This window comes from Bos grunniens, chromosome 17 (genome assembly GCF_055505025.1).
Source record: "Bos grunniens cultivar Pamir isolate PY7600 chromosome 17, Bosgru_T2T1.0, whole genome shotgun sequence".
Taxonomy (NCBI): domain Eukaryota; kingdom Metazoa; phylum Chordata; class Mammalia; order Artiodactyla; family Bovidae; genus Bos; species Bos grunniens.
This window is the reverse complement of record NC_141181.1, coordinates 69,999,769-70,016,633: the sequence shown is the minus strand read 5'-3', so window position 1 is coordinate 70,016,633 and position 16,865 is coordinate 69,999,769. Positions and strand designations below refer to the sequence as shown.

Sequence of the window (16,865 nt, the reverse complement as noted above, 5' to 3'; positions counted from 1 at the left end):
CTGCAGCTCTAGCATCGGACCGTGCCAGAGCCCTGAGTGGTGTGGGGTTGGCTGGGGTTGCCTGGCAGAACCATAGGAGGATTTCTGTTTCCTAGGAACGCTGGTAATCATCTTCAACCTCAAACTCATGGATAACGGAGAGCCAGAGCTGGACATAGTCTCAAATCCACGGGATATCCAGATGGCAGAGACTTCGCTGGAGGGCACGTGAGTGTGGCTGGGGAGGGAGGCAAAGGGAGGTGGCCTGAGGGGAGGGGTGAGCATGTGCCCTGAACTCCCCAGCTTTAGAGCTGGCAAATCTAAGAATGCATGTCTTCCTGCCATGAGGCAGAAGGGATGAATAGGATGACAGCAGGTCCTCAGCTAATCCAGATCCTTGCCCCAACTCCTTAACTGAGGAAGAGACAGAGGCCTAGAGGGGCGCAGAATTGCCGAGTCTATAGTGGGGATGTGGTGGGCACGTGCCCACCCAGGGAAAGCACCCCTCGACAGCAAGAGAAGCCGAGGTGGGAAGTGGAAAGGTGGAGAGCCTGAGGAGAGGCTGTGCAGCCAGCCCTGGAGTGGCCTGGGAGTGGGGCAGAGACAGACACTCTGTTCCCGCACCTCCAGGAAGCCAGAGCGCCGCTCCTTCCGTGCCTACGCTGCCGTGCTCTACATTGATCCCAGGATGCGGATCTTCATCCATGGGCACAAGGTGCAGACCAAGCGGCTCTCCTGCTGCCTGTACAAGCCCAGGTAGGGGCCTGCCCACCTGGGCCTGCTGTTTCCTCAGGCCTAGGACGGGGCCTGACCAAGTGTCTTTGGGGCATTGTTGGAGTCGTGGTGGATGAGTGGCTGACAGTGTTGACTGCATTTGGGCCTTTAAACTGCTTGCGATTTACTGCGGAGAAACTTGTTGGGTACTGAGGGAGGGGTGGAGCTGGCTCGGGGGGCTCGCTGAATGTGCCTTCTAAGGTGGAGGGTGCTCAGCTGGCACAGGGGGCTATGTCAGTGAGTGCAGGGAGGCTGCTTTTCAGAGATGGAACAGGAGGCAGAGGGCAAGTGGAGTAGGGAATTGAGTCTTTTTGCTAAAAGAAACCCAGCTTCGACTCACGGGGTGGCCGGCGAGGACCTTTGCTGCCCTGGGTCCCTCTTACTTGGGCCCTGAGGTTACCTACCTCTCCCCCAGGATGTACAAGTACACATCAAGCCGGTTCAAGACCCGTGCGGAGCAGGAGGTGAAGAAAGCTGAGCACGTGGCGAGGATTGGTAATGAACCCTTGGGCAGGAGGGTTGGCAGGATTGTCTGGGGACTTGTGGCAAAAGCTCCATCCAGCACCCAGGGGTGGGCTGTCCTGAACCTCTGCTCCGGTTCCTCTTGTACCCTCCCTCCACGTTCCAGTCGCCTCAGCAGTTTTTCTCCCCAGGCTACTCCTTCACCCATTTATAGGCACTTACCTAAAGCAGCACTAACTCCTTAGCTCATCTGCCCAAAGCGAAGAATCCCACGCTGGCCTCTGGCGCAGATACTCATGAAATTGGTTTTCTTGACTCCAGGGCAAAAATTTCAAGGTCTCTCATGCTGGCAGAGCTTCTTGGCCGCTTGCAGAGAGTGATTTGCTGAGGATGTTGGAAACTTGCAGCTCCTACTGACCGTTTAGTTTTTGCTGCCTTGGGCAGTTTTTTATTTGTCTGATTTATTTGTAGAGTTGGGAAAATGTGTCTATTTTCCTCGCAGCCTCCTTGACTTTCCAAGCAAGTCTGTGCTCCGGCGCTCCCGTGTTCCCGGACAGTGTCAAACATCGCATCCCATGGGGACTGCACACTAAGGGGGAATTGACCAAGAGTTTTGACCTTTTGCGTCCTTATCATGGTTTCTTCTTCTGGGTTTCAGCTGAAGAGAAGGCACGGGAGGCAGAGAGCAAAGCTCGGACGTTGGAAGTGCGCCTGGGCGGAGACCTCACGCGGGACTCCAGGGTGAGACTCAGTGTTGCTGACCTGGCTCCATGTCCTGCCAATCACGAACCCTTGCGCTAAAGCTGTGAAATGGGATATGTTGATGTTTCTGTAGTCACTATTGCACACTCATGGCACCTTGCCACACGAGGAGGACACTGTTATAGTATCCTCAGTTCATAGAAGGAAATGGAAGAGGGTCGATTGCCCAGGTCACACGCAGTAGTAATGGTCGAAGCAGTTCTCTGCCCCTCCTCTGCCATATGCACCTCTGTAGACTGTGGCTTTGGTTGGGGTTGTTTCCTTAATGTCAGCAACTCTGATAACATGAAGCACAGCTTTTGAACTTGTCCCTAGTAAGGGCCCTTTTCTGCAGAAAGCTAAATTTCCAGGTCTGGTCTTGGCGTCCACATGATTCAAAGTGAGCAGTTCAGGCCTGTTGTTGCGACATTCCCAGCTGTGGCCCAGAGGCCTTCCTCTCCTTATCTGGAGCTGGCGTGTGTCTCTAGGTGATGTTGCGGCAGGTCCAGAACACAGCCATTACTCTGCGCAGGGAAGCCGACGTCAAGAAGCGGATCAAGGAGGCCAAGCAGCGGTGAGTGCCCGGCCGCCCGCGGCTCTGGTGTAACCATGTACTTCTGTGTGGATGATGGACAGAGAGCTCGAGGCCTCCCTCCCCACCCTGCTCGGTTGCCCTCTGTCACACATGGCTCCCTTGAGAAAGCCTTTAGTGCTGTGATTCCCAGGAGTGGCTCCTGGCTCAGCTCCTTCCTGAGCCAGGACTCGGCGGGCGGAACCGGCACCGTGAGTGGGGCACCAGCCTGTCCTCCGGGCACTGTCTCGCCTTCCCTCCCCTTCTCTCTCTCGCCTCTGCTCTCTCCCCACCTTTCCTGTCCTTGTCCTCTTCCCTTCCTTTTTAGTTTTTCTTTTCATTGAAAGCGTGGATAAAGTGCTCATCATACAGAGCTTGTAAAATATAGGACGTGTAAGAAATACAATTGTAAAGTTCCTTATATGTCTCCCACTTGGTGATACCGACTCTTAATTTTTATCCCTGGTTACAGATATAGAATAATGCTATAGGTTGAGTTTGTTCCTTTTCATCTAAACTGGGCATTTGTCATGCTCATTGCATGATCTCCGTGTCTGCCTGCGCGTCTGGAGTCTCTGCAGGCTCGGTGTGAGTCCTGCTTGCTTCTTGACCTCCTCACCACAGGCCTAGGTGTCCAGTTTCTGTCTTGTGAGTCCGTCCACTGGTTGTCTATCTGCTCTTCAGTTTCCATGATTTTGTTAACATCCCATGAGATGTTTGTTCTCTCACATGTTCATTGTTCTTGTGAAGTTTTGTCTCTTTAAAATTACTGTCACATTGGTGGAGTGTTTATGCAGACTGTAGTGAAAGTGTTAGTCGCTCAGTTGTGTCTGACTCTCTGTGATCTCGTGAACTGTAGCTCACCAGGCTCCTCTGTCCATGGAATTCTCCAGGCAAGAATACTGAAGTGGGTTGCCATTCCCTTCTCCAGGGGATTGTCCCAACCCAAAGATCGAGGATTGAACCCGAGTCTCCTACATTGCAGGCGGATTCTCTACTGTCTGCAGATTACCTTGTGTTTATTCCAAAGTACAGCTATCTTTGCAGAGATTTGCAGCAGCTTCACAGAATCTGCTTCATTCTTAAATCCATTCCTGTTTGATACCAAAAGCCAAAGTCATTTGCTTTTAATTAGGGGGAACTAAGAGTGACTGCACAGTGACCTTACTGAGTCTTAACAGGTTGCATATTGAATGCAAAGGCAAAACGTCTAAGTGTCTCAAGTTTCAGCTTAATCATAAACACTATGGTGTGTGTTAAGGGGTTGATCTGCTTGAATTTATCTTTCGCCTTCTCAGAGCACTTAAAGAACCTAAGGAACTGAACTTTGTTTTCGGGGTCAACATTGAACACCGGGACCTGGATGGAATGTTCATCTACAACTGTAGCCGCCTGATCAAGATGTATGAGAAAGTGGGCCCACAACTGGAAGGTGGCATGTGAGTGCTGCCAGGGAGGGCTTCTGCGTGGACAGGTGGTAGGTGGGCTTTGGCCAGTGGGTGAGCGCGGTGTCTTCCTCTGTCTCCTGCAGGGCGTGCGGCGGGGTTGTCGGGGTCGTTGATGTGCCCTACCTGGTCCTGGAGCCCACACACAACAAGCAGGACTTTGCGGACGCCAAGGAGTACCGGCACCTCCTGCGGGCCATGGGGGAGCACCTGGCGCAGTACTGGAAGGACATCGCCATCGGTAGTGCCGCGCCCCTCCCTGCCAGCTGGCGCCCTCCTCCCTGCCAGCCGGGGTCCTCCCCGTCCAGGGGCCTGATGCCTCACTCGACTCCTCACTCGACACACGGCTGTTTGCCTTCCAGCCCAGCGGGGAATCATCAAGTTCTGGGATGAGTTTGGCTACCTCTCTGCCAACTGGAACCAGCCCCCGTCCAGTGACCTGCGCTACAAGCGGCGGCGATCCATGGAGATCCCGACCACCATCCAGTGTGGTGAGCTGGGTGTCATGCAGCCCCTCTCCCCGGCTCCTTTCCATCGTGGCCCCGTGCTGGTCTCTGCACTGCGCTGACAGTCAGGGACTTCTGTCTCGCTGGGTATACCAGTCTGTCTGGTGATGGCCCTGGGAACTCAGTCTTGGGACTGTGCCTTGCCCATGTGTTCCACCTGAATGAGGCAGGAGGTCATCTAACCCAGTGTGGTACCACATGGGTAGAAATGTGAGTGATGACTGAGCCAGGATCCTGCTGGAAGCAGGAGAGGGCTGGGGCCGCTGAGGGTGTATGAATAAAGTTTCCATCCTTGCTGGAATCACTGTCCCTGGGAAGAGTGACTGTTCTGTTAGGAAGGCAGAGGTGGAGCCAGGCTGAGGATCTTTGCATAGACAGTCAGGGGCATCTCTGTCTTGGGCCTGGCTGGGAGGAGCCTGACTGTTATTGGTGGGCATGGCCGACGCTTGGGGGTGTTTTTTGTGTCACAGATCTGTGTCTGAAGTGGCGGACACTCCCCTTTCAGCTGAATTCTGTGGAGAGAGATTACCCTGACACTTGGGTTTGCTCCATGAACCCTGATCCTGAGCAGGACCGGTGAGCTCTTTTTCTAACAAGGAGTTTGTGGGCATCCCCCCACACCCCCTGAGCTTCCTCCACCCTTCTACTGTGCTTCTTGAGGTCACTGCTCTATCCTTACATCTCTGTCTTGCTGTGCATACTAAGTGCCTGGAAATACAGAAGCGTGTCCTGCAGTGAGTATTCTGTGCGTTTGGGAGGTCTGAGGTTGCTCTGATGAGAAAGAGCACGGGCTGGCTGAGGACAAAGGACCCTGCCCTACCTGGAACCGTCTTGCCATGCCTGCTCTAGCACTTTCTCTCCACAGGTGTGAGGCTTCAGAACAGAAGCAGAAGTTTCCCTTGGGAACATTGAAAAAGGACCTGAAGACACAGGAAGAGAAGCAGAAGCAATTGACAGAAAAAATTCGCCAGCAGCAGGAGAAGCTGGAGGCCCTGCAAGTGAGTGGGCAGTGGACAGATGGGCAGGGCCCCTCAGTAGCTCGTCTGTCCCCTCAGGCTAGTTTCACTCTCCTTTTGAACCCATAAGCACTGCCCGAGCTTCCCAACACCCTCTTCTCCTATGCCGTGATTATTCTGAAAAAAAATTGTATATGACAAAGAGGTCCAATTCATTTGGAATGTTTTGAAACTCCAGGAAATATCCTATTTTAGAGGTAACTGTTAACTTCATATCCAGCTTTTCATGACCACTAGCATAAATACATGTATTTCTTATTGGAAATATGGAGATCATGACTTTTGTGTCAAATCACACAGACATACTTTTTTTTAGGTCTAATTATTTTTATAGGATAGTTTTCCAGAAGTTAATTTGAAAGAGTAAAAGGATTTTTAAAATTCTGTGGATTTATTTCCAAGGTATCCTCCAGAAGATGTAGTATATCGTAGGTTTTTTTAATACAAGTACTTTTTAAGTGTTTTTGAAAACTTGAAAAAAGATACACATCTTATAATTTGAATTTCATATTTCTAAAATTGAACCATTTTTTTCACATATTTCTTTTCAAAACTGGTTATTGTTTTTTCCTTAATTGATTAGTCAGGGTTTTTTAAGGTATGTATGTAGCCTCCACCTTTTATCATGTTTATTACAAAAGCGTTTTCCTTTCTGGCTTCTGGTCAGGCAGGTGCTCTCATCGTATTGTATGTTCCTCCATCTGCCAAATCCCATGGGTCCTTTCTGGCTTTGTCCATCAGGGATCTCCCGTCTTTTTTGCCTTGTTTTGTAGGAATTTAGTCCATTGATACTTTTCCCGTCTCTTGATTGCTGGAATAATGATGTAGAATCTTGTAATTTGCTGGTGGTTTACTGTCTGTGAGTTTGTCTTCTCAGTGAGAATGGGAGGCTTGTAATATTAGGACTGTGGTCCAGATGGTCTTTATTTGCCCACTGTCCCAAATAGAGAGGGCTCCAAAAAGAGTTGACTTCCAAGCACCAGACAACCTACTCATCCTGTTTACCCTGCAGAAAACCACACCCATTCGCTCCCAGGCTGACCTGAAGAAACTGCCCTTGGAAGTGACCACCAGACCTTCCTCTGAGGTGAAGCCCTGGGGTGGCGGGGGCTCTTCTTGGGTCTCATGCTGGGATTGGTATTCTCACTCTCTGAGCCTCTTTCAGGAACCTGCACGTAGACCTCAGCGTCCTCGGTCGCCTCCTTTACCTGCTGTGATCAAGAATGCCCCGAGCAGACCCCCTTCTCTGCAAGCACCCAGGCCAGCCAACCAGCCCAGAAAGGCTCCTGTCATCAGTAATGCCCCAAAGCCTGCTGCCCCAGCCGCCCGGGAGGAGGCCAGCACTTCCCGGCTACTCCAGCCTCCCGAGGCACCCCGGAAGCCTGCCAACACTCTGGTCAGGCCTGCGTCCCGGCCCACCCCCCCGGTACAGCCACCGTTACCATCTCCCCAGCCCAACTCCAGGAGCCCTCGGGAGGTCCCTTCCTCCCGAGCTCTGAAGACTCCAGTGGTCAAGAAGCCAGAGCTGCCCACTAAACTCTCCCCGGTGAGCTGCTGCAGCTCCCCCAGCGCCGCCCGCAGTGGTACAGGGATGGAGGGGCCGTGTTGGTTGCATGGGGGCGGGGCTTGGTGGAAATCCGGCTTCCCTGCTGCCCCTGCAAAGGAGAGGGATGTGAAGGCACTGGGTGGGGGGCACAGAGCTTGTTGGTCCCCTGTCCAGGAAGTTCTCTGGTACCCCTCTGAGGTTGGGTACCCCACAGACTCAAGTCACCTCCACTGGCTTCTCCTGCTCTGGGCAGAGGGTGCATCTTGGTGACAGCAGTGGTGGGTGTGGCTCAGTGAGGTGTGAACCGAGAGGGCCCTGCCGTGACAGCTCTGAGCAGAGGTCCTCGTGGGTGTTGGGCCTGGGGGTTGCCCTGTCCCTCGTTGTGTTGGGTGCCCAGCCCTGGTGGGCATGGAGACCCACAGGCCCCTCTCTGAACGGCTCCTTTACATCACATGGGCTCTTCCAGCACCTGAGGGGCTGAAAGAGTCCCTCACATTCCTGCTGCTTTTGCAGCAGGCCACTCCCAGTCGGAAGCGGAGCCTCGGGGTCTCTGATGAGGAAGAAGCAGAGGAAGAGGCTGAGAAGAGGAAGGAGAGGTCCAAGCGGGGCAAGTTGGTTGTGAAGGAGGAAAAGAAGGACTTGAATGAGGTAGGTCCTCAGCCTCCTCCCCACCCCTGCAGTCTGACACGAGCTGACCAGAAGCCCAGGCCCCCTCTGAGGGGCTCACAGTCATACACACGCCTAGAAGCCAGTGCCTGGGAGGGTCTTGAGATGCATTGTGCCTCTGCTCAAGGCCTGAGCTGACACCCATGCAGATCTGTGCCTCTCTGCCCCTTGCCTCCTCTTGTTCATCGAGGTTTTTGGAGGCAGGTATGTAGATACTGAGATAGTGGTTGAGAGAGTGGTTCTCCGTGAAGCTCGGGCATTTAAGAGGCTGCCTGAGGTGGCATGAGATGACCCCGGGCAGATGGTCTGCTCTGCAGGGGCACTGGCGGTGTCTCTAACAGACTGTCCTTGCAGCTCTCAGACAGCTCTGGGGAAGAGGACTCGGCTGACCTCAAGAGGGCTCAGAAAGGTAAGTTCAGGAGGTGCCTGGAGCCTCTGGGGCAGTGGGAAAGGGTCCCTTGGTCAGCGGCACCTCATTGCGAAGGCTTTGTTGGCTCTGGGCTCTCCTCCAACAGTGGTTTCAAGTGTTAATTCGGAGAAGCCTTCTGAGGATAGCACAGCTTCATGTTTATTTTTAGCGTCAGTTCCTTGGTGTTCACCTCTGGCTGTCACTCATGCTGCTGCTCTGTGGCACCCTCGTGAGGGGGAAGTGGGGGAAAGAGGCCAAGGTGGCTGGGCTCCACGTCCCTGGCGTAGTGGGATCAAGCTTCTAGGGATTCTTGTCTGTGAACCTGGGTGGCCCTGGCTGGGTGGGGGGCTCTAGTGCATCCACTTTTCTGACTCCAGCCCTGCTCCCACTCTCAGATAAAGGGCTGCACGTGGAGGTGCGTGTGAATAGGGAGTGGTACACAGGCCGTGTCACAGCTGTGGAGGTGGGCAAGAATGCGATGCGGTGGAAGGTGAAATTTGACTATGTGCCCACGGACACAACACCAAGAGACCGCTGGTAACACCCCTTCCAGGAAGATGGGTTGACAGTTGGCCAGGGCAGGGGCAGGCAGCCCGCCTGGGAGCCTGGAACACGTGTGGCAAACACTGGGTTCTCCCTAGGGTGGAGAAAGGCAGCGACGATGTGCGGTTGATGAAGCCCCCGTCCCCAGAGTATGAGAGCCCAGACACGCGCCAGGGCAGGGAAGAGGCGGCGGTGGCGGCGGCCCCGGCGGGGGATTTGGTGGCCCAGCAAGCTGTAGCCACGGTGGAGCCCTCCACCTCGGACTGCATCCCCATCGAGCCTGACACCACCGCCCCCAGCACCAACCACGAGACCATTGACCTCCTCGTCCAGATTCTTCGGTGTGTCATCGTCCTGCTCCGGGACCAGTGGTGGCTCCCTCCGACTCTGTGCCATTCTGATTTCCTGTCCCACCTTCCTTCTTGTTCAGGAATTGTTTACGGTACTTCCTGCCTCCAAGTTTCCCCATCTCTAAGAAGGAGCTGAGTGCTATGAATTCAGATGAGCTGATCTCGTTTCCTCTGGTGAGTCTACCCACCCGCCTTGGTGCTTCTTGTGACTGCCAGGTCTCAGTTGTGTGCTCCATGAAGTCTGTCCGAGAGAAAAGCAGGGAGTTTTATCTCCATTCCACTTCAAGGAAATGAGGCTAGGAGTTGAAGAAACTCAGGCTCAGAGAGGTTAACAGTCTGCTGTGATAGAGCCAAGATTTGAACCCGGAACACCTTGAGAGGACAAGGGTCTTGCTCTCCAGGCGATGAGTTCCCAGGGTTCCCAGGGAGCTGCTGCGCCTCAGTGCTCGCCCTTGTTTGGGCTGCAGGCGTCTTCTGCAGGTCCTGGGAACACACTGCTGATAGGCCAGCAGGCTTGGCCTGCCATCCTCTTGTCAGCTTCGTTGCTTTTGGCTTCAGGCTGTTGCCAAAACGAGCAAAGCCTGGGTGCAGTGGGATTTCTACAGCGGGCATGACCCAGGCCAAAGCACGGTCAGCAGGAGTGTCTGAGCCGGAAATAGTCTTTCTCTCACGCTTGTAAAAGGAGGCACCACTAATGGGCCACCTTAATAGCTCCTAAGGGAAATGCCTAAAATAACTCAAACTTTGATACTTCCATCTTAGGGACACACCAGAACAATGTTCACTGTGTCTGTGTCCGTTTGTCAACGACCATCCTACTTCTCCTCATGCTGCCAAAGCGCTCCATGAAGCGCTCAGGTGCCCTGCAATACTAGATTCAAATGTGTACTTTAAAAGTAACACAACTGCATGTGAATCTGTAATGGCTTAAAAGTGAAAAAATTCAGAAACATACAGGAATCATAGTTAGGCTCATGACATTGTATGTTAAATTTTAATACTCTTGGCACCTGCTTGAACGTTTATTTTGAGCTGCCAAGTGATAATTATTTTCTGTGCAGAACTTGAAGTTTCTGTTGCCATCTTGATTTACTAGGATAGTATTCTAGATTGTAAATAAAGCATTCTAACAACGTTTTAAAAACAGCACTGAGGAGCCACTCAGTGCTGGGTAGCTCATAGGTCTTCAGAGAAGTAAATAAATGCTATAGTTGGAGAGACTGTGGTGGTCAGCCAGACTGCTGGTTCTAGGTTTGTGTTCATCAAAATGGCCCTTTCGTTCTCACTAGTGATTCATGAGTAAATCATAATAACTTTGAAAATAAATTAAACATAAAGAGATACACCTAAATTGTTTTTCATATTGAGATACCATGTAACTTTCACTCAAAACAAGTGTTCTGCTACTTTGGAAAAGCTCCTGTCTAGAGAAGCTGCTGGTTAACATCACTACACACTGCTGGGGACTTTCAGGTGCTTGGAGAAGATGGTGAAAAGTTGTATGCTGTGTAAACATACTTCACAAACATGGATGGGCTGTCTGCTGCTGACGAGCCCAGTACATACTGGTTGGGTGTGACCTGGATGTGGATTGCTCATCAGTGCTGTTGGCAAGTTAAAAGGAGAATGGTTGAGGATCGTGCCTCATGTTTACTCACGGCTTGGGGTTTGCAGAGCTCTTTGCCAAGTGCTTCCTGTGTGTGATCCCGTCTCCACCCTTGAGGCAGCCCTGTGAGGTGGGCCTCAAGGTCTTTCCTCTCGGAGCTGCAGGGGCACTGGCTCCTGGGTTTGATATCCATTCAGGCCGAGCTTCCTGGTGCCGAGCCAGTTGGGGACACCAGTGCCCGTCTGGAAGGGCCCTGGGGACCCTTATGAGCCCACGCACTTACCCGCTGGCTTCTCTTCCGACAGAAAGAGTACTTCAAGCAGTATGAAGTCGGGCTCCAGAACCTGTGCCATTCCTACCAGAGCCGTGCCGACTCACGGGCCAAGGCTTCTGAGGAGAGCCTGCGCACATCCGAGAGAAAGCTGCGTGAGACCGAGGAAAAGCTGCAGAAGCTGAGGACCAACATCGTGGCACTCCTGCAAAAGGTGCAGGAGGTGAGCCAGGCCACCCTCTCATTGCAGCGGACCACCTGGTGTCTTGGGCGGGGGGGTGCTGGGTACCTCGTGCTCCCTTCTCCCCGCTCATAGGAATGTGTGGTTCCAACCCTGGCGGCACAGCATCCTGACCAGGAGGGCTGGAGGTGGTGCGGCTGCCTGGGCCTCATCCCAGCCAGACCCACGGTATCAGAGTTCTGCCCTTGTTTAGACATGGTGACCTGCAACCTGGTTTGAGACACTTCGGAGTCATGAAACAAAGACATTCTTGGTTTTCCAGATGACGCCTGGATGGGAGTGGGTAGCCCACAAGTGGGGAATGTCCTGTGGTCTCAGCCCTTCATCTGGGCAGGAAACTGGGGATCCCTGTCCTGTGACCCCTGGTGACCAATAGGGGCCCTGCTCTCGGAGCACAGCAGAGGGAGGAGACAGAACTGTTGACGGCAGGAAGTGCCACAAAGGAAACAGGAGAGAGCAACAGGAAGCCACTGTACTAGAGTGTCAGGGGAGCCTCTGTGAGGAGGTGGTTGGGCCCAAGGCAGAAGCAGACGTGCTGGGGTGGGGTGTGAACTGTAGGCAGAGAGAAGAGCAGGGCCCATGGCAGGGCCCTGTACCAGGTGGGAGGTCCTTGGACCTTGTGGTGCTGAGACGTGTGCAGCCTAAGACACTTACTTTGGTTGGTTGTAGGAGAGGCCGAGGTTAGAGTCCAGGACTCCACTGAGGAGGTTCCCAGTTATCTGGGTGAGAGATTCTGGAGGCCTGAACCTTGGATGGTGCCAGTGAGGAGGGAGAGAAGTGTCTGAGGGGAGGACGGGGGAGCAAGGGCGACTGCTCGAGTCTGTCTGAGTCCCTGAGTGGAGGGAAGCGGGGAGGCTTGTACTGAGATGGGAACAACCCGGGGTGGGTGGTGGGACCAAGCTGTTGGATGTGTTGAGTGTAAGAGTGAGGCTGGGGCAGGCGGGACCTGGGTGGGGGGAGGCGGGCAGGAGTGGGAGGACGGAGAGGGGATGGATGATCAAGGGCGGCTCGACAGGGTGGAGGGGGAGAGTAGAGGGCATGGCCTGGGCTGCAAGAAGGCTGGGGAGGCGGGCCTCCCACCACCCTGTGAGCCCCGTTTGACCCTGCCCTGCTCTGTTCCAGGACTTAGACATTAACACAGACGACGAGCTGGATGCCTACATCGAGGACCTGATCACCAAGGGGGACTAGGGCCCGGAGCCAGAGATCAGCTCCCCTGCCCCTCAAGGCAGAGCTCCTGAGGGTGGCGTTTCATTTATGGGTTGATGGACTTACCTTGGTTTGACTCACGGGATATCTGTGCTTTTGGTGGGAGAGAGACTGATTCTTTGACTCTTCCACCCTAAGTTGATAAATATTTATTTTTTGAAAGAAACAACATGCTGTGCCTGCTGTGAGACCATACATTTTTTTGGTGACTCTTGGGCAAAGGACAGAACCAGGATGCCAAGTCTTGAGTTGCTTCTCTCGGCTCCTGGCTCCTCAAGATGTGGTGAATTCCAGCGCCGTTTGGAAGTTGGAGGGGCTCCAGGGGCAGGGCTGGGGGAGGGACAGGACCCTTCCCAGGCTGGTGCTCCCCCAGGAGCTTCAATCCAGGGGATCTCCATGGGGCTACCATCAGCAGGAGGCTTAGCGCTGAGGAGCTCCCTGCCTCAGGTCAGGGAGGTGAGTGGTGGTCCGAGTGGTCGGTCTTCTCGGCTGTGGCACTGTGCAGTCAGCTCGGGGAAGAAAGATCCTCCTGTTCAGCTTCCCCATCCACCACCTAAATTCTCCCTGCTGGACATTTCCTTAGCTAGCGGTAGATGGTGAGGTTTCCTGCCACAAAAACTTGAGTCCAGGTTAAGGCGTGGACAGATCTGACTGGTCAGACTGCTGACCTGGGTAGCACATCATTTGCGTTCCAAAGGAGTCCCCTTAGGAATCCTGTGTGTGAAGGAGCGCTGTGCTGGTCTGGTGGTGGCCTCATCTGCCACTGTGGCAGGGTCCTGGGGAGGGCTGCTGCTCTTATTGCTTCCCCTCTGTTCACCCCACCACGCCCTGTCAGGGTCTCTGGTTTGGGGCAGATGGGAGGAGGGGGTCACCGAGCCCCTGAGCACGCCATGCCTCCCTCTGCCTAGTCACAGCCTCATACTGCTGTGGTCCTCAAACAACTCAGGGTCAAAGACCAAGGCCAGAGTCGCTGAGTTTTCTATAATGGCCATTGGAAAAGTTCTGGTTCGATTTCCCCCAACTCACTCCTTACCCCCCTGTATTTGGGGACTTCGGGTTTTCTAAAGGCACAAGAACCATGATCTTGCCCCACTGGTCTGCAATTCTGACCTCTCGGTGTGTTTCCAGCATCTGCCCACCTCTGCTCAGCAGTGGCCACGAGCCGCCCTATGAAGACTGCAGGAGATGGGGAAGCAATGGTGAGGGAGGCAGGCCACGGGAATTAAGGTCTTTGCCCACTTGTGCATGTGGCCAGAAGTGCCTATGATTTGTGGGCTTGGGACTTCTCAAAACCACACCCCTGGGCAAGGGCTGTTCCGGAGAAATACCAGGGAGGCCCTGACCTCTTCCTCGGAAGATTTTCCAAGAGTCTTGGGGTTTCTTGAGCTGGTGGTTCCTATCCTGTCCAGCTCGTTTTCTTCATCACAGGCAGCATATGATCCATTTTTGTCCTCAAACTTTGTTTTAATCTAGATAGAAGCTGATTCTGCATTTTTACCAGGGGGTAATACTCAAGGTTTTTATTTACACACCTGTAATCAAAATGCAATACTATAAACTTTTACTGGTGAGACTCCTGAACTCAGTCTGTTTTCTTCTAGTAAAACCCAGCACCTTCCTCCTCTTCATTCTTTCCACCATGTGTCTTTAAGCTGTCTTCAAGTTCTTCCTCATCTCCATCTTCATTGTCTTACATCTTCACCGTCTTTGACACCCACAGAAACTGACATACTGAAGTTCGTAAATATTTTAGCTTCAACTTCCAGGTGTTCCTACTCTGCTGTTTAAACCCAACAACAGCGGTGCTGAATACAGCCTGCTTCCAGGCAGAGCTGTTGCCATTCTGGGCAGGAAGATAAGATGCAGGAACTCCCTTCTAAACTGGGTAACTAAGCTGCTTGGAATTGTCTAACAACTTGGGAAGAAGAGGATGGTCTGGAATGTCTGTTGCAAGAAGGTGAATGGGTGCAGAAACCTGTTTTTATGGAGCAGGAGGAATATTTTTGGTTTTTTTTTTCAGGTGACACATGCACATGATGAAAATTCAAACAGTGTAAAAGGTTGGACCGTGAAAGCAGGGCCCCGCCGCCCCCGCCCCAGTGCTCTTTCTCCCTAAAGAGTATCCATTCTGAGCAAGTGCACATCTCCTCTGCTCTGCCTTAGTAGATCCTGGGACTTGTAAGAGTTCACATGGGTCTACTTTATCCTGACAGCCACATAGCGTTTCAGTGTCCTGGATGTACTGTTACTCATTGGTCCCATTTATAGACATTTAGGTTTTTAATGTTTACAAAAAATTCCATGATGACTATCTATGTGTGTGTACTTAGATCTGTGTTTATTTGGATGAATTCCAGAGAGAAATGTCTGTGTCAGAAGGTGGAGGCATTCCAGAAAAGACTTTACAATTTCAGTCCCCACCAACAGTGTATTCCTCACCCCTCTCCTTGCCTGTCTGCAGTCTCTTCCATCTTAATCTGAAAGGTGAAAAGCCTATGGATTTTTGATTTGGTCTGAATGAATTTATGTGAGGTCAATCATTGTTTCTTTCTGGGACAGGGCTGTAGTTCTGAGTCTTGGGTTAGGGACTTAAACCAAGGACATCAAACCAGTCAATCATAAAGGAAATCAACCCTGAATATTCATTGAAAGGATTGATGCTGAAGCTGAAGCTCCAACAACTGGCCACCTGATTCGAAGAGTAAACTCATGAGAAAAGACCCCGATGCTGGGAAAGATTGAAGGCAGGAGGAAAAGGGGACGACAGAGGATGAGATGGTTGGATGGCATCACCAACTCAACATAAGTTTGAGTAAACTCTGGAAGATGGTGAAGGACAGGGAAGCCCGTCATGCTGCAGTCCATGGCATCACAAAGAGTTGGACATGATTTAGATACTGAACATCAAAATCATGAAAAACAAGGGGTGAGTTTTCTGGGAAATGTCCACCTTATACTACCCCTTCAGCCCCTAGGTGTCCCGTGGATTTAGCATTAAAAACCCCACATCAGTACCATATTACTAGAAGACAAGGATTTGACATTGTTTACCAAAGGAAGGCAATGGATTAATAACAGGATGAGAGAAACTTTTGTTTCTCCTGCATGTGTGTCCGAGTGATATTGCCTTCTGGCTCCTCTTGTTGGGTCCAGGTCCCCTTGAAGACATGACTGTCTTTTAGACCTGTGGTTCAAGCAGTGTTGGGCAAGAGTTCATGGCTCTGAAGACCAACAAGTGTGAGACAGATAAAGCTCAAACTTCCATGTCTTTTACATAGAACACAGGTTTGGCCTGAGCGGGTGGTGCTGCCACTGGCTACTCGTCCCCAGTGAAAGGCTGTCTTGCAGGTGGACCAGGCTGTAAGGGACCTGTTGGCAGCTGCCAAGATGCCTGAAACATCCTCAGAATTCCACTGGAGGGTTCTGCCCTTTTTTGCAGATGGAACCTCTGAGGCTTCCTTTGGAAGGGCCATATTGCTCTTGGTTCCCTAAGAAAGTGGACAGGCAGCTTGGCCATGGGAAGCAGAGCTACAGAAGAATATTCCTTCTCTGTGGCCATACTTCAATGCTCTGACTGCCCTCAGCACTGCTGGGGGCACCCTCTCCATAGTGAGCAAGACAGACTGGACAGAGAAAAGAGTTTGGTGAGGGACCGCCCACTCAGCAAGGAGCCAGAATGTTGCAAGCCTGTGTTTCAGTCTGGTAGTTTTCATCTAGTAACTTGCAATGTGCCAGCCCCAACCAGGACTCCTGATAGATCCTGCAGAAATTTCCTTTCAGTTCACAAGGCGTCAGACAAATCACTGCCCATTCTGGGTTCCCCTTTCTTTTCTAAAAAGAGTTGGATGACAGTAGAAGTTTTCTGACTTACTAAGCTGAATTCACCAGAAATTTATCCAGAGGCCCACAGAGGCGGCAAATAACTGGTCTCAGCGAGGACAGACAAGAAAGCCTCCTTAAGTGAGAGGAAAACAATAGAATGGGAAAGACTGTAGAGATCTCTTCAGGAAAATTAGAGCTACCAAGGGAATATTTCATGCAAAGGTGGGCACAATAAAGGACAAAAACGTCAAGGACCTATCAAAAGCAGAAAAAATAAAGAGGTGGCAAGAATACACAGAACTGTACACAAAATGTCTTAAGGACCCAGTAACCACAATGATGTGATCACTCACCTAGAGCCAGACATTCTGGAGCGTGAAGTCAAGTGGGTCTTGGGAAGCATTACTATAAACAAAGCTGGAGGTGATGGAATTCCAGCTGACCTATTTCAAATCCTAAAAGATGATGCTGTGAAAGTGCTGCACTCAATATGACAGCAAATCTGGAAAGCTCAGCAGTGGCCACAGGACTGGAAAGGTAAGTTTTCATTCCAATCGCAAAGAAAGGCAATGCCAAAGAACGTTCAGATTTCTGTACAATTGCACATTTTATATGTTAGCAAGATTATGCTCAAAATACTTCAAGCTAGGCTTCAGCAGTACGGTGAACCTAGAAATTCCAGACATACAAGCTGGATTTAGAAAACAC

At 51.9% G+C, this 16,865-nt stretch overlaps 1 protein-coding gene across 38 annotated transcripts in view; it reads left to right on the top strand.

Moving 5' to 3' along the window:
- Window positions 1–13,916, top strand: part of MORC2 (MORC family CW-type zinc finger 2) — a 42,861-nt gene extending 28,945 nt beyond the window's left edge. For 4 of the 38 annotated variants that reach the window (XM_086348767.1, XM_086348768.1, XM_086348806.1 and 1 more), the window contains 20 exons: window positions 96–207; window positions 610–735; window positions 1,169–1,248; window positions 1,874–1,956; window positions 2,445–2,530; window positions 3,826–3,966; window positions 4,059–4,213; window positions 4,335–4,463; window positions 4,949–5,054; window positions 5,344–5,476; window positions 6,507–6,581; window positions 6,660–7,040; window positions 7,554–7,688; window positions 8,061–8,115; window positions 8,493–8,652; window positions 8,757–8,999; window positions 9,089–9,182; window positions 10,920–11,108; window positions 11,796–11,849; window positions 12,249–12,501. In XM_086348767.1, the coding sequence (XP_086204893.1) occupies window positions 96–207; window positions 610–735; window positions 1,169–1,248; window positions 1,874–1,956; window positions 2,445–2,530; window positions 3,826–3,966; window positions 4,059–4,213; window positions 4,335–4,463; window positions 4,949–5,054; window positions 5,344–5,476; window positions 6,507–6,581; window positions 6,660–7,040; window positions 7,554–7,688; window positions 8,061–8,115; window positions 8,493–8,652; window positions 8,757–8,999; window positions 9,089–9,182; window positions 10,920–11,108; window positions 11,796–11,849; window positions 12,249–12,317 (2,606 nt within the window). In that variant the 3' untranslated portion in view covers window positions 12,318–12,501. Of the gene's footprint in view, window positions 1–95; window positions 208–609; window positions 736–1,168; window positions 1,249–1,873; window positions 1,957–2,444; window positions 2,531–3,825; window positions 3,967–4,058; window positions 4,214–4,334; window positions 4,464–4,948; window positions 5,055–5,343; window positions 5,477–6,506; window positions 6,582–6,659; window positions 7,041–7,553; window positions 7,689–8,060; window positions 8,116–8,492; window positions 8,653–8,756; window positions 9,000–9,088; window positions 9,183–10,919; window positions 11,109–11,201; window positions 11,295–11,795; window positions 11,850–12,248 lie in introns of all 38 variants that reach the window. The other 34 variants (XM_086348772.1, XM_086348773.1, XM_086348807.1 and 31 more) reach the window with 20 other exon arrangements.
- Window positions 13,917–16,865: the final 2,949 nt, after the last annotated feature.